The sequence below is a fragment of the Crinia signifera genome, chromosome 4 (genome assembly GCF_055691185.1).
Source record: "Crinia signifera chromosome 4, ASM5569118v1, whole genome shotgun sequence".
NCBI classification, from domain to species: Eukaryota; Metazoa; Chordata; class Amphibia; order Anura; family Myobatrachidae; genus Crinia; species Crinia signifera.
Window position 1 is genome coordinate 240,109,514 of NC_139220.1, and position 15,536 is coordinate 240,125,049.

The following is a 15,536-nucleotide window of genomic DNA, read 5'->3' on the forward strand; positions in this document are numbered from 1 at the left end:
AATGCGGTAAAAACCCAGTTATCTGGGTTTTTACCGCATTTTGGGATGCTGTAAGCATCCCCCGCCGGGTTACCGCGGCGGGGGGCATCGGCAGAAAAATCTGGCGATGCCCCATAGAAGCCAATGGGCTTCTACCGCAACCCTCCGCCGACCCCCCGCCGCCCCGCATCGCCCCCTCCCCCCTCACCTGTGTCCGGGCAGCACAGCGCAGTGCTGCCCGGACCTGTGACCTCCTCCCTGCACTGATCCTCTTCCGGGTGCAGGGAGGAGGAGAGCCCGGCGCAGCAGCAGCAGCGCCGGGTGTCGGAGGGAGGGGAGAGCCGCCGGGACCTGCTGGGACCCGGCGACTCTCACCGCAAAGGACAGCTCTTAACGCAAGAGCTGTCCTTTGCCTTAATTATCGCATATGTTACAGCATATGCAATAATTAAATATGCGAAGGGGGGCGGAGATTCTTAGAGAATCTCCCCCTATGTGACACACCGCAAAGTCCATTACACGTTATGCGACACTGCAATGCCCATTACACGTTATGTGACACATGGCAAAGCTCATCATACATGTTGTTACGGTGCCAGTTTAATTTATATTTTGTGTGGTATTTTTGTTTTATTTCTTTCAAAGGGATGGGATAATTGAGGTGTGCTCTTTCTAGATTTGTTTAGTCTTTTTTAAGGGTAAGAACTTTTTACAATCTGAATCTGCTTTGGTTTAACTGCAGGTGTATCTTAAATATAAATAGTACACACTGTATCCTCGGATCAGCTTTCTCCATAAGTTTTCAAAAATGCAGTTTTCTAGTGGGGACCAGGGTGAGCACGAGTAGCCGAACTGGGGTGGTTTCCGGGGACCGCAGTGGGTGTAGGCGGCGGGGAGAGTATCGGCGGCACTCGGTGGGAGGCTCGGGGAGGTGGCTGCTGTGGTGAGCAGCTGTGCCTCTCTGGACACAGCCACCACCATACATCACTGCCAAGATTCTGGCCGACCCTCGCCGTTCCACTGCTGTCACCGTGCCATAGCCAGGCTGCACTGCTGCAGACTCCCACACTCTTTCTTCCGGACTCGCGCCCCGCCCCCCACTGGCTCCAGCGAGCAGAGCATAATACACAGACGGCTGCAGCAGCGGCTCCCGAGTCCCTGATGATTTACACAAACACCTAACATAGAGCTTGCAAGGCTGTGTAACTGGTGGTCTGCTTTCTTGGCAGCGTGCTTCAAAATGACTTCATACAGCTGGATATTGATGCATGTGTCACTCCAAATTGCCCACATAGCCCATAATCCATTTGAAGGGAAGATGATTTTCAGAGCCCTATTAAAACTCCCTCGGGAAGGGAAAATGTTGTGATTGGGCCACACTTGAGTCTGGGCTATGGTTAGCTCTCCATTCTGCCCCCTTCGCTAGGAAGGGAGCAGAATGCCAAGGGGTGCCCACTCTTCGGGGATGCGGAAAGCTGGGTACACACTTTAAGATATTTTTTAACAATCTGTATGATACTGTAAACAATACTTGTCATTTAGTGTGCACACACTATATCATTAATGGTTTGCGCGACATCGGCAGTGCCACAGATCGTGTACCCAGCTTTAGCTTGGCCCTGCTGCTGTGGCCAAAATGGCTTTCAGCGTATATTAATAATATGTACACACTACAAATCAAGGAAAACGAGACAGGCATATATTAGAACTGTTACCTGTAAATACATCTTCCTTTCTGAATAGACCTAATCGGTCTAATGTAATAACCTCAGAGTTTGGTGGCTGTGCGGAATGCTAGCCGAAACTCTTTTTTTTTTTAAAGGGGTAATAATTTACAAGGCATGGTTTTGCCTTGTAAATGACTGCCCCTTTAAAAAAGCTCCGAGTTCGGCCGCATCCCACACAGCAGCCGAACTCGGAGTCTATTACGTTTGGTCAAATGTTTTAGAAAAATAAGAGCACATCCTCCTTCTGTTCTGTCTGGATCAGGGTTGCCGACTTTATAATTCTCCTCTCCGGGAGAAACCCGGAGAGGAGAGTTCCAGCAGCTGCTCAGGGGCGGGGCTTAAGTGTGCCATCACTGAGCCCCACCCCCATAATGTCAAACTGCCGCATTCACGGATCTCCGTGGAGGGGGCGGGGCTAAAATGACGCGATTGTGTCATTTTAGCTCCGCTCTCTCCTCTGAGACCCAAGGATTGCAGCATTTTAATGACGCAATCCGGGGCGCAGGGGGGGTCCCCCCTGAATCCTGGAAGGTTGTCCACCCTTCCGGGGGGCCGGGAGGGGGTCCCGATTTTCGGGAGACTCCCGGACAACCCGGGAGAGTTGGCAACCCTGGTCTGGATGTTCTTTCGGCCTATAGAAGTGCTGCATAGTTGTCCTGTGCTAAAGAGATGACTTTAAGTTTGGAACGCATGGGTGTTCCCTACCTATGCCTGGAATTCATATTTCTAATTGGGCAAGTAAGGCCACATTTTAGATTTTCCCACCAGTTTGATACCAGCGGGCCTGCATAGGCAGCGCGCACTTGTGCGATCCAGCATGCTGAGTATCTGTTTAGCACTCGCGGCCCGCCTCACCCCCATACTCCTATTATTTTGGTATCCAATTATGCTGAGGTCGAGGGACTGGTCTAAATGTAGTAAAAATGGCACACCTGCTGGAGCACAAGACCTGTATTAGAGGGGACTTTAGAAAAAGGTGATCCAGCCCTATCAATATATTGCCCTATTTGTGAAGTCTTCTTACAGTCGCACTTAAAGGCCACATTTATACTGGAACTAACTACACAGCTGATCAGGCTGCGCTAGCCACAAGTGGGGCATTGACCTGTGAGTGTATGTCTACTATAACAGATAAAGGCCAATTATTAACTAACTGCAGGTCAGGCCTTTCTTTATACCATTATGTTCAAATGCGTTCCAGTACATTTCACATCTGTCAGAAGTTATTTGTCAGCATCTATTACTCATTCACTAAAACAATCCTCTCTAGAATTACTGCTTCCAGTTTTATTGTGAGATTCTTGAATGTTTTTCTGTGCCCCCCCCCCCCCCCCCCCGCACGCCCCCATTCTAGTCTTATAGTGTCTCTCTTCTCCTGTCTGACCTTTAAGTCTGAGCTGTAGATATTACACATTGCACTGGCAATTGTGAGATCACATGGCGTTGGCTATAATGCATATTTCCCCCTTTCATCGCCCCCCTATCCTGTATCGTTAGCTATTCCAACTCTCCATGACTGTTAAAAAGTACTGTGTAGGGGAATACAATCAGAATACAGCCAGTGATCCTGACTCACAAGCTCTTGGCACAGTGTATTCAGAGTGAATAAATGTAGAGTCATCTCTGATCCTATGAGAACATCATCTTTTTGCAAAAAGAAATAAATAAAAAGTTACATTGCTTATTTCAGGGGTTCTCAAACTATTTTTCTCTGGGACCCTGTCCGACAATAAAATGATTACAGGACCCCAGCAAGTTGCCGCAGAATGGCCGTCACACATGCGGTCAGGAGCCTATGCATGCATTGCCCATGCACAAAACAGAAGTGATGTGACCGCTAATATGATAAGTTACGGCATTGGTTAACATAGTATGGACGAGATGCTGCTCAGAGACAGATGTGACATGACGCTAGGTCGAATTGAGTTAGGTCGACCGGGTCATTAGTTCGACATGGGTTAGGTTGACAGACAAAAGGTTGACATGGGGTTTTTCACTGTTTTTGACCAGACATGTGCTGACAGGCGGTATTTCATGCCCTACCATCCACTGGCGAGCGGACGAGGTGCACTTTAACCTGAGTCCATGTCGACTGCGTTGACATTTGGGTAAAAAAAAACAGTGAAAACCCCTATGTCGACCTTTTGACTGTCGACCTAATGACCCTGTCAACCTAGACTCATGTTAACCTAGACTCATGTCGACCTAAATGCATGTCGATCTCTTGGTGTCGACTTAATGACTGTCTAACAACTTGCTGGTGACCAACTGATCCACACCCCTTAGATCATTCAATTGATTTTTCAGGTTCCTCATTTTACTGACAGAGATCAGAGAAGTCATCAGCCTGACAGTCAGCAACATGGAATCATGATCCCATGCTGAGATGGTTGTGACTCACTTTGGGCTCAGGGACCATAGCATGAGAACCTCAAAAAAAAAAAGATTCTGCAGCACTGATCCACCCATATGTGATTATAATATGTGACATCACATAAAGAACCTGATTTGGAGTTGATCACTGTTGTGCAAATTCACAATCGGTTCAAATATCGAATGAATGCACTTGCGTATGAATTGTAGCGTGCATGTGCGAGCCAAAATAGTGACAAAAATCGCGGAAATATCTAATAACAATACCCTTGTAATTTAACTTACTAGAAGTTGCCATTTGGGGTTGGTAACCTGCCATTTTCTGGGAGTGTCAGAAAAACACACTGTCCTGCTCTGGCGTTTTAAGGGAGGGTGAGCGACTTCAACTCCGGCCTTGACCTGCCTATAGGGTAGATTTATTAAGCTCAGTGAAGTGATAAAGCATCTGGCTTTTATTACCGGCCAATCAGCTTCTATCTGTCATTTTTAAAACCAATAGATGCAAATGGGGGTTTTGGGACAAATTAGTGCGCTTCAGAGCAGCCTGACCTGTACAGTAGGTGTGTCACCAAACACACCACACATAGACAAAAGAGTAGACAATATTCACTTGTGATTTGAGATATGGAAGATAGGTCCTCCTCAATTATCCACGATCATTCAGCATATGGAAATATTAAACAAAGTATCTCCAGATAGTGAAATACCGTTTTTAATGAATTTCTTTTAAAAAAGCAATACACTGCACACAATAACAAGGATGCCTTGATAAAGGACAGCTAGTCTGAAACGCGTTGGCGGAGGGGGCTGATAAGCTTTGGACGGACCATCTGGACTTAAAGCATCTATCAGCATCCAGGGACCCCTGAGGTTTTACCATTCATGCTGTATGTGTCTGCTTTGGACAAGTAGACATTGATTTCTGGTAAGAGTCCACGGTTTATACCCATTTTTTGTGGGATGTGCCCCAGAAAGAAAGATTGTTTCTGTAAAATTTCCAGGAGGAAAAAGAATTCACAAACAGAAAAGGCTTCTGTATAGTCTAAGTTATGTTCCTTACAATGTATGTGATGTTTTAAGGCCCGTACACACGGAACGATGTCGGAAGCGTTCTGACATCGTTCACGAGTGTATCAAATCGTTCATCGTGCGTACACACGGAACGATTTGATACACTTGACAAACGATTTGTCTATGACCTTCCTGCATGCAGGAAAGATCATAGACCATCGTTAACGATTCACGGGTACGCGCATCGTTAACGATGCACAGAGCGATTTGATCGATTGGTCATTCCAATAGATTGGGAATGCCCACATTGGGCTTCCAATCGTTCCGTGTGTACCCAGCTTTATTGATGCTTTGAGGTTTGCATTCTGTGTGTGTTTGCAAAATGTAAAATTTATAGGTTGCTGCTCTACAACTAAAGATATTCTACAAAGACCTAACTGAAATCCTTGTTTTGTTCTTCAGTCTCAAAATCTTGTATGCTTCATCAATGTGACATGTCCAGGAAGCACTTCAGAAAATAGTTGAAAACCTTACATGATAGTGACATAGATGATAAGGACACAATTGTTTATAAGCAGTGGGCCCACACTGACCAAAGTAAATTGGTTACAATCAATAGAAATGTGAAACAATTCTGTGAAGTTATTTTGTATTTCTATTGAGACAGCCCATCAGCATAGCAAAGTCCTAGGCTGAACACCTATGCCAGTTCAAGGAAACCATTAATCAGAAACCAAAGCTATTGTGTTACTAGATTTTTCAGAAAATTATTAATTTGTGTGTCCGAATGCAAATCAAGGATTCCAATGGGGCACTTTACAAGTAAGACTCCGCCCATTTTTTGAATATTTTAGGCAAGGTGATTGTGACACTTTAAACTGTGTGAGTCTGTGTGCTATAAGTGATGGCCATGACCATGTACCCATAACTGTGCATATATAATTTCTGTGCTTATAAAAAAGTGGTGATGTTGCCCGTGGCAACCAATCAAATTATGTTACTCATTTTTCTATTGCATCCTAGAAAATCATAGTCAGAAGCTTTAGTTAATATACCTTATTAGTGTCACTACGACCGCAGTCACAAAAAATGTAGACAAAAGTGATCTGGAACATAAATAGCAGCAGCGTATGATGATATCTAGAACATTGGGTATATTATTCAATGTATTAGGGAAGAACGAGATGTGCTGGTACACTTCATGAAATGAAAATCGTCAACAAATGTGGTGTCCCGGCCTTCAAGAGATTATCTACTTCCTCTGTGCAACAGAAGTGCCTACTATCTGTGGAAGTACTGGTAGGCAGTATACACTTTCTGATGACACTTTCAGGAAAATCTCAGGCAGCTTCCAAAGCCAGGAAAATTATTTAATTGTTGACTCAATTTAAGATATGGCCTCGAGTGATGTTAAAGTTTTTAAATTTCATGGTTTCTGTATGTATGCGGAATAACAGTAATGGAATGCAAACTTCATGATTTTGTTTCTCCACTATAAAACAGAGTGCCATGCTGATTTTTTTAAATTTATTTTAGTAATCTATAAGCATCTGCATTTATAAGCATCCTCTCCGTCGGCGCCAGGCAGGGGGAAAGCCGCTCAGTGTGTATGCACTGAGCGGCTTTCCCCGCAGCGATGATTGTCATCATCGCTGTCCATACACGCTGGGCATAGTCGCCCAGTGTGTATGGACCTTAAGGCAGATAAAAAAGTAATTTGGTTTGGATTTGTTATACCCCGTTCACACTGCAGCTCTAAAACGGTATATTGCAGAGTTTTTAGCCTTTTAAAATGGTTAGAGCTGCAGTGTGAAAGCACCAGTTTTAAATTACCGGTTCAAGAAAACCAGTAATTCAAAACGGGTAAAAAGAAGCAGTGTGAAGTTGTGAACGGGTCTGAACCGGTATATTGGATCCCACACTGGTGTCCCCCCCCCAGCAGGTTTTGCAGTGTGAAAGCAGTATTACCTTTTAAGAGACCAAGTTTCATGGTGATAAATTATTATAAAACCCACTTCAAATAAACTAGATTATGAAGCAGTGTACTGAAGTACTGAACTGAAAAATCAATATTTGAATAAACTAATTGTCATACAGTCAAGATGTTTGATTTAAATGTTTGTTTTGACATCCTCTCTTAACTAAACAAATAATCAAAATCTGAGATGGGTGGTTGACACACCTGGTTGAACTGGCATGGAATTATTATTATTATTATAATTTTATTTATAAGGCGCCACAAGTGTTTTGGAGCGCCGTACAAAGGAACAGTACAGGGAGGCAAAACTTGGCATTACATTGAATAAATAACAAAAATAGAGTACAAATAAAGAGCGCCATAGTTCAGTACACATTACAGCTTAAATATAAGTAGTGAGGACTCAATTAACATACTACTAGAGGCTTGTGGCCAATGATGGAGATGAGTATGTGTACAAAGATGGCCGCTGAGTGTTTGCGTATAGGAGAACTGTGAGTGAGATGTGAAGAGAAGTGGGCTTTGACAACAGGAGGAAAGAGGGCCCTGCTCGGAGGAGCTTACAATCAAGTAGGAAGGGGAGACAGACAGATTACAGGAGGTGCAAGCAAGTGGGTGGTAGCTAGATAGCCAGATGTAAACAGGCAAGGGGTCGGAGAACCAGCTAGTTTAGGCAGGGCTAGTTTATGCATGACCCATAGTTGGTAGCTGACGGAGGACTGAGAGTGACATTGCAGATGTCCATCCATTCTTGCACAGGTGTAGAATCGGTCGTATCATATTTGTAATGAAATCATTGCGTTTGCATACAAATATGAATCAGGCCAACAGTCCTCCCCTTAGTCACATCATGATTAATGTGCTGAATTGTTTGTGGGAGCAGAACAGGGCTGTGATGGGGAAAATGGGGGCCCCTTCATTTTTGTAGGCATGATGAGACCAGGGCCTGCATCTTCAGACTGCACACCTACAAAGGACTGCGAGCGATCCTGCAATACTTGTTCTGCATACAGTATCTGCAGAAGAGGTCCCCCATCAAAGACCATCTGGTTTACATACTAACCTGAAACCGGCCCACGGTGCGATTTAATAAGATTCTGTTTCTCTGAGTAAGTGTTGCATGAAAAGGTTTTGGAAGTTGACGATAGAATACGATTGATAGATTATAATGACATGTGAGTTTCAGAGGAATGGATCATCGTTTGGAAACATTTGGTGACATGATTGAATAATTATTAACAGCTGGTCTTCTTAAGTATTGGTTTATGGATAGTGTTACTACTATCACCCTACTCTTATAGTCATGGTGGGACTGACTAATTAAACTTTGTATAGAATAATGTTTAACTATTATGAGATCTACAACTGCATGAAATAAATTCAATATAATTTAGTCACCTTTCTCCTATTTCTCATATTTTCCAAACTGTCCTGCTTTCATAGACCTGGTCCACAATGGTCACCCAGACAGAGAACCTGAGTCACATCTTACGGAATCACTCAGACAATCTACATTCTGGGCCCCTCCGGAAGCTAAGTGATCTCATTTTGGAAAAACAGAAGCTGAAAAAGTCATACGCTGAACAGTGGCAATTGCTCAACCAGGATTATGTGAAGGTGATGTATTACTTCTCTTGGACATTAAATTCAACATGTATAGTATTATTATTATAATTGCATTCTAGCAGTAATGTCCTTTCCATTAGGTGATCAGAAGTCTGGCACATGTTGTACAGTATGTTGGCATCTGCACAGTCATGATTGTGTTTCCAGAAACTGATCTTTAGAGAAACCTTTCCATTGTCTCTGTTTTTGTTTTACATACAGTAGTAAAGTATGCAGACTTTGGCATGGGCATTAGAATGCAGACTGCATGCACCTTGGCCTTGGCACCATTATTCTGGTTCATTCGCAAAGGCAAATTCCTTCTCAAATGGACAAAACCATGTGCACTGCAGGTGGGGCAGATGTAAGGTGTGAAGACAGAATTAGAACTGGGTGGGGTTTTATTTCAAAGTGAGATCTATTGCAGTGTAAAAATAAAGCAGTCAGTATTTTCCCTGCACAGAAACAAAATAACTCACCCAAATCTAAATCTTTCTGCACAAGTTACATCTGCCCCCCCCCCCCCCCCCCCCCTTGCAGTGCACATGGTTTTGGCCATTTAAGAAGGAATTTGCCTTTGCGAGTGAACCAGAATAGCAACACAGTCAGCCTTTAGAAGAAATTTCATATACAACATAGGCTGATGTCATGCTCTAAAAAAATGTCCTGCATTGTAATGGAATACAGTTCTCCATGGTCCCTTTCATTGTTTTAACAAGCTCATTTCTTTATTTGTTTACATGTCTGCAAAGCAGGTAAAGATATGCACTGACAATGGCATCTGTGTGTATTTCTTTTATGTTTGTTCTCCTGAATTCATAACATGTAAATTTACTGATGACACAGAGTGATAGTTATAATAAATGGGGAGACAGAATAGTGCTTGGCATGGTATTACTGGATATTATTGATGGCATTACAATGATCTACTTTGTTTATTTATTAGTATTGATTTATTCATAAAGAGAGACATTGCTAATGATGTAGGAATACGTGACATTACAATCCATTTGTGGCATCTGGTGTGTGTTCCTCTTGTAGACACACGGATCCTCGCATTAGTAATCACAAGACTGCAACCCCTGGCGCTAGCATGCGAGGGGCTGTCTGGCACAGGGCAAGGCTGCCCTGCATGCTGGGTCCTATACAGCGAAGCACTCGCATGTTATGGATAGCCCCCAAGCTGCGAAGCCAGTCACTGTGCCGCAGTGACAGACGTCATGCTGCCACTGTGACCCGCCCCACAAATGGTCCAGACATGCCTGCGCTGTCTGGACCTTTCCCCCACAATGCCGACGTGATGCCCCCACAATGGTCCATCGCTGCACCCCGCCGGCCCTTAGCCTGCGGTCGCATGAGAATGCAGCTGAATTGCTCACACATGCGTTACAGTGTGCGTGCATGTGCAGATCACCAATTAACGCAGAATAGTGAGCATCGAGTCATGCTGAATTGCCCCAGAGATTGTAATCTCCACTAGAGTAGGAATTGATGTGAATGTCTAAATATTGTGGCAGATGTAATATAGCAGCGCTTATCGCGCCGCTATAATACTTCCTGCTTCGCCTCATTAGCGAGGCGAAGCAGGAGGGGAGACCGACAAGATGTATTAACATCTTGTCCGCCGAAGCGGGGAGCGCCAACTCCCCCCTCCGGCGATGTCCCCTCCTGGAGATAGTGCATCAGTTTACACTGATGCACTGTCTCCTGTCCCCCGGCCGGCTGCACTGGGCATGCGCGGGATCTCGCTACTCACGCGAGATCCCCAGCGCAGCCCAGACCTAACAGCAGGGACAGCGCTGTTCCTACTGTTTAGATAGGGCTTCACCAGCCTGATGCTGACGAAGCCAAAAGCAGCGGGCAGAACGGTCAGCGATGCTGACCATTCATAGATTTGACATGCTATTATTTAGATAGCAGCGCCGATATGGACAGGGGCGCATAGCCCATCATACATTTGCCCCTGTGTGCCTTGGCAATTTAAAAATCTTATTTAGTGTCCTGCAAGGTAAAAAGGTTGAAATCCTCTGATCTATACCATAAAATACCATACAGTACATACATGCACGCCTACATAGAGCAGGACAATCGCAGCGCTGCTTTGCTTAACGCAGATGGTGAGTTTGGCGCAGCTGTAGTGTGTGTCTATGCAACACAATTGTAGACAGTCACTAATTCACAGTCACATAAAGTCAGATGAAAATCTAATGCTGGTTTTAATTGTATTTTAACAAATTGGATGAAATTTCATGAACAGATTCAGATTGTTATTTGAGCAGTACAGTACACAAAATTAGACTCTTGAATCCAATCTATACATAAAATGAATGTATTAATTGTCATTCCATAGACCACACAACAGGAGATAGAAAACCTAAAGACTCAGTATCGTAGTAAAGTAAAAGATACATTACAAGCCAAGAGAAAGTACCAAGAGGCGTATAAAGGTAAGTACATTTTACATATAAAATGAAAATCCAAATGTGTTTGTCATTGTACAGCATGGTAAACTATGGCAATGCCTGTTACCAGGGGTTAAAGTGATGGGGTAAAACTGAGTTCCACCACCTCTAATGGAGAGGTGGAACATTATAGAATAGAATCAACTTTATTGTTCATGTGTTCTTGCGCACACTAGGAATTTTTTGTGGATTACAGTGCAGCATCAAGCAGGGATAAGGGGAAAGGGGGGCATTACATACATTACAGTAAGACATTACATGCAGGGAACACATGCCCGCTGAGCTGCACAGCACCTAGGCAGCCATCAGCGGCGCAACTGGTTGTTGCAGAAGCCGGTAGGTGACAATATAAGCAGGGACAGCACAGTTATCACACCGGGAACACATACCCACTGAGCTGCACAGTGCCTAGGCAGCCATCAGCTGCGCCACTGGTCATTGCAGCAGCCAGGTAGGTGACAATATAAGCAGTGAAAGTACAGTTATCACACCGTGAACACATACCCACCGAGCTGCAAAGCGCCTAGGCAGCCATCAGCGGCGCCACTGGTCGTTGCAGCAGCCGGTAGGTGACAATATAAGCAGTGACAGTACAGTTTATCACACAGGGAACACATACCCACCGAGCTGCACAGCGCCTAGGCAGCCATCAGCGGCGCAACTGGTTATTGCAGCAGCCAGGTAGGTGACAATATAAGCAGGGACAGCACAGTTATCACACCGGGAACACATACCCGCCGAGCTGCACAGTGCCTAGGCAGCCATCAGCTGCGCCACTGGTCATTGCAGCAGCCAGGTAGGTGACAATATAAGCAGTGACAGCACAGTTATCACACCGGGAACACATACCCACCGAGCTGCACAGCGCCTAGGCAGCCATCAGCGGCGCCACTGGTCGTTGCAGCAGCCGGTAGGTGACAATATAAGCAGTGACAGTACAGTTTATCACACAGGGAACACATACCCACCGAGCTGCACAGGGCTTAGGCAGCCATCAGAGGCGCCACTGATCGTGGCAGCAGCCAGGCAGGTAACAGTAGAGCAAATACACGGGGTTACATAGCTGAGTGCACTGTTCCTTGGTACATCCCACCCTTAATGTGGTCATACAGAGGTGGGGGAACTCAATTCTCTAAGCTACCTAATTACCCCCCCCAACCCCCCACTAAGCAGAGACCGGGCCAGTGGTATGTTTTTTGGGGATTAAGGGCGGGATGTATTAAAATACATCGCCGCCCGCCGCGATGCCAGCGCATATGTACTAACATATGCGGCTGGCATCGCTGTGCGGTAACGGAGACCCCCTGCGATACCTGTACTGTGGTGTGCGGGGGGTCTCCGTCTCCTCTCTGCCGCCTCCTGCTGCCTTGACGCCGGGGACAGCTAAGCAGGCTGTCCCCTGCGCCTCCTCCTCCCCCCTGCAGCCGGAATGACGTTCGGCTGCGTTGCTAGGGGAGGAAGGGCTTACCTTCCGGGGTCCAGGAGGACTTGCAAGAAGGTAAGCCCAAGGGAGGGGGAGAGGGGGGGTGTCGGTGAGGTGGCGAAGTTGCGTCGGATGGCGAAAAGAATCCCATAGGCTTCTATAGGGTATCGCCACCCAAAGGCGATACCCTGACCGGCGAAATCGGTGCGGCCGGGTAATAGTACATAGGAAAATGCGGTAAAACGGGGGTTTTACCGCAATTTCCCCTTACTACATCCCGCCCTAAGCCTTGCCTGTTACTATTACAAATGGCTAAGCCAGTTTATTTATAAGCTTGAGGAAAAAAGCTTTCTCTAGGGTTTTTATCAGAGGGTTCCAGATTAAAAGGTCCACAGTGTCTAGACAGACAGTCAATAGGTCTACACCCTATAGTTTGACAAGAAAAATGTCAACATGACAAAAGTTTCATTTTTTTTATTAAGGTTTTGTCGCAGTCAACATCTGAACTCGTGGATCCACAATTAGTGTAGTACATATACTCTCTTTTCTCACCATGCTTCAAGCCACCTTAACAATCCTGATTGGAGTTTATGTTAAAGTATGAAAAAGTCCTTTGTTGTAGAACTTCTGTATTCTACTACAATTATGTTATCTTATACACTTCCTCTTTTTGTATTGCATCAATAGAACAAAGACATTTCTCAAACTGCCCTTAACACTGTCATACAGTAATTTTTCATCTGAACTAGAGTAAGTTTTCTAGTTCATATTCATATGCAACGCACACACTCCTTTACATTGTCTTAGATCTTATGGTTAGAATGCTCTCTCTCCTACTATGATCTACATAATGCTGATTTATTCCCTCTTCTCACTTCCCAGACAATATAAATACTGTAATTAGCATTCAATTTTGTTTTAAACTTTCTCAACAACTTAATGCTGAATAAAGTTGTTGTTTTTTTGCCTTCTAGAATATTGAAATGTTTTTGTACCTTATTGTCTAGTCTGTGTCCCACCCGCAGTCATACATGGTAATCATCATCAATAATGGCTGCCAGGCTGTCTACCATACTAGCAGGATATATCATAAATTTCTGGGGTACAGTGTGTATTACAATGATATGATTTCCTCCCTTTCAAATTAAGGGGGTAACGTCGGAGTATCCAAATTTATTTTGAGGTAAAAGGTAAAAAGTTCCCTGACCCCTGATTTAAATGGCCGTGGAGGAATAGAAATGATCACAAATGTCGTAGCGTACAATACATCCTCCGTCGTAGTTGCAGCGGAATCCTAAATAGGCTGGAAGTTAGCACCCCAAATGTTCCTCATCACACGAGTCCCCTGGGGATCTGTGTGTAGCAGCAATAAGCATTGTATATTGATGAAGCCAGGATTTGTCTAAGCCACCAATCTACATTTATATTTCTTCCAGCTTTAAATTACAGATGTGCACAGACACCAGCCCCCCCCCCCCCCGCATATTTTGTTTTTAGTTCTAGTTCTTACTTATTTGGGGGTTTTTCATTTTGGGAAAGCCATTCTCAAGCTTCATTTCAGTTTTGGATCAGGATACCTTTTAAAATTGATAAAAACAGCTAAATCGTGTCATTAGGACATGTTTATGCTTCTGCAGTATTACTAACACCAATAACATATAGTTTTAGTTATTTTCAGTGTGAAATGGCACCTGAAATCTACATGCAAGATTTGGTTTATAGAACCCCAAAATTACTCTACTCAGACTACTCCTGAAACCCCGAAATTTGGGTGTGTTTTGGTTTCCACAAAACCGAATTGCTTATTTCTATTTTAAATCCATTGGTCAGAGCCACCAATCATTAGAGGACTGTTTTTCATATAGGGCCTACTGCATTTCAGCATAGATTGCTAATTGCTAAAAAGCAGTTGCCTCCAATCAAAGTCACCACCCAGAACAAAAGGATAAATGTTCATTGCAGATTTGTGAATGTGACACAAATTAACTATGTATTCGGATATATATTCACAAAACACTAAACTCAAGAAGTTTTTTTCCATCTGCACCATTCCAAGGCTTTCACTAATCTGCTAAAGAACCAGGCTGGAAGTGGTCATTGCTGGCATCAGAGACCCACCCAAATACGCCTTTTTAAAAACACGCCTAGTCCCTAAATAAGGTTATCCTGTAAATTAAAATACAGTTGCATAAATAGTGAATTAGAAAAAAAAAAACACAAAGTGACTGATGTTAGTAATTACTTATTTGGCAATAATATGATTACATTGACAATAAACCTGTTATAGAATCCTACAAATAAAGGCATATTGCATAGACATACAGTATAGGCAATTTCAATGCTCAGCTGTTTTGCTTGGAATTAATCCCAAATGTATATGGCAATGTGTGACCCATAGAAGTCAATATGTAATCCTTTAGAGCAGTGGTTCTCATCCTCAGACAGGACCCCACAACAGTTCACTTTTTCCAAGTCACCCTGCAGGTGCACAGGTGCACTCATTATTCACTAACACATTATAAAAGATCCACAGGTGGAGCTAATTAGTTCACTAGTGATTCTGTGTGGAGACATGAAAAACGTGAACTGTTGGAGGGGGGGGGGGGGGTCCTGAGGTTGAGAACCACTGCTTTAGAGGTTAGTATTTACAATGTTGGTCACCACTGGAGGTAGGAGTCCTATATGTTACGCCACTTGGTCTTTAAGTCTCCAATCATAGGATCATTACTAAATCTGAATGCCATTACTAATTTTTAATTCTCCAGGATCTTTGTTGCATTTGACACTGATTACATTCTTGTCATACACCCACTACATTTCTAAGCTACTGCCATATCCTGGTCCTCATCAAACATGTCAATTTGTTTTCCCAGTGTTAATTTCTCTGGCTCCACCTCCTTGCCACTTTCTTTGTTAGTGACAATTTTCATTTCCTTTGAGAAAACCAATCCACTTCTTTGGATTCCTGTATCATCTCT

General features: G+C 44.0%; 1 protein-coding gene across 2 annotated transcripts in view; it reads left to right on the plus strand.

Annotated features, from left to right (window-relative positions):
• The window catches only part of MAN2A2 (mannosidase alpha class 2A member 2), a 280,528-nt gene that overhangs the window by 22,585 nt on the left and 242,407 nt on the right, over nucleotides 1–15,536 (plus strand). For both annotated transcript variants that reach the window (XM_083184113.1, XM_083184110.1), the window contains exons 3-4: nucleotides 8,512–8,685; nucleotides 11,024–11,120. In XM_083184113.1, the coding sequence (XP_083040239.1) occupies nucleotides 8,512–8,685; nucleotides 11,024–11,120 (271 nt within the window). The remainder of the gene's footprint in view (nucleotides 1–8,511; nucleotides 8,686–11,023; nucleotides 11,121–15,536) is intronic.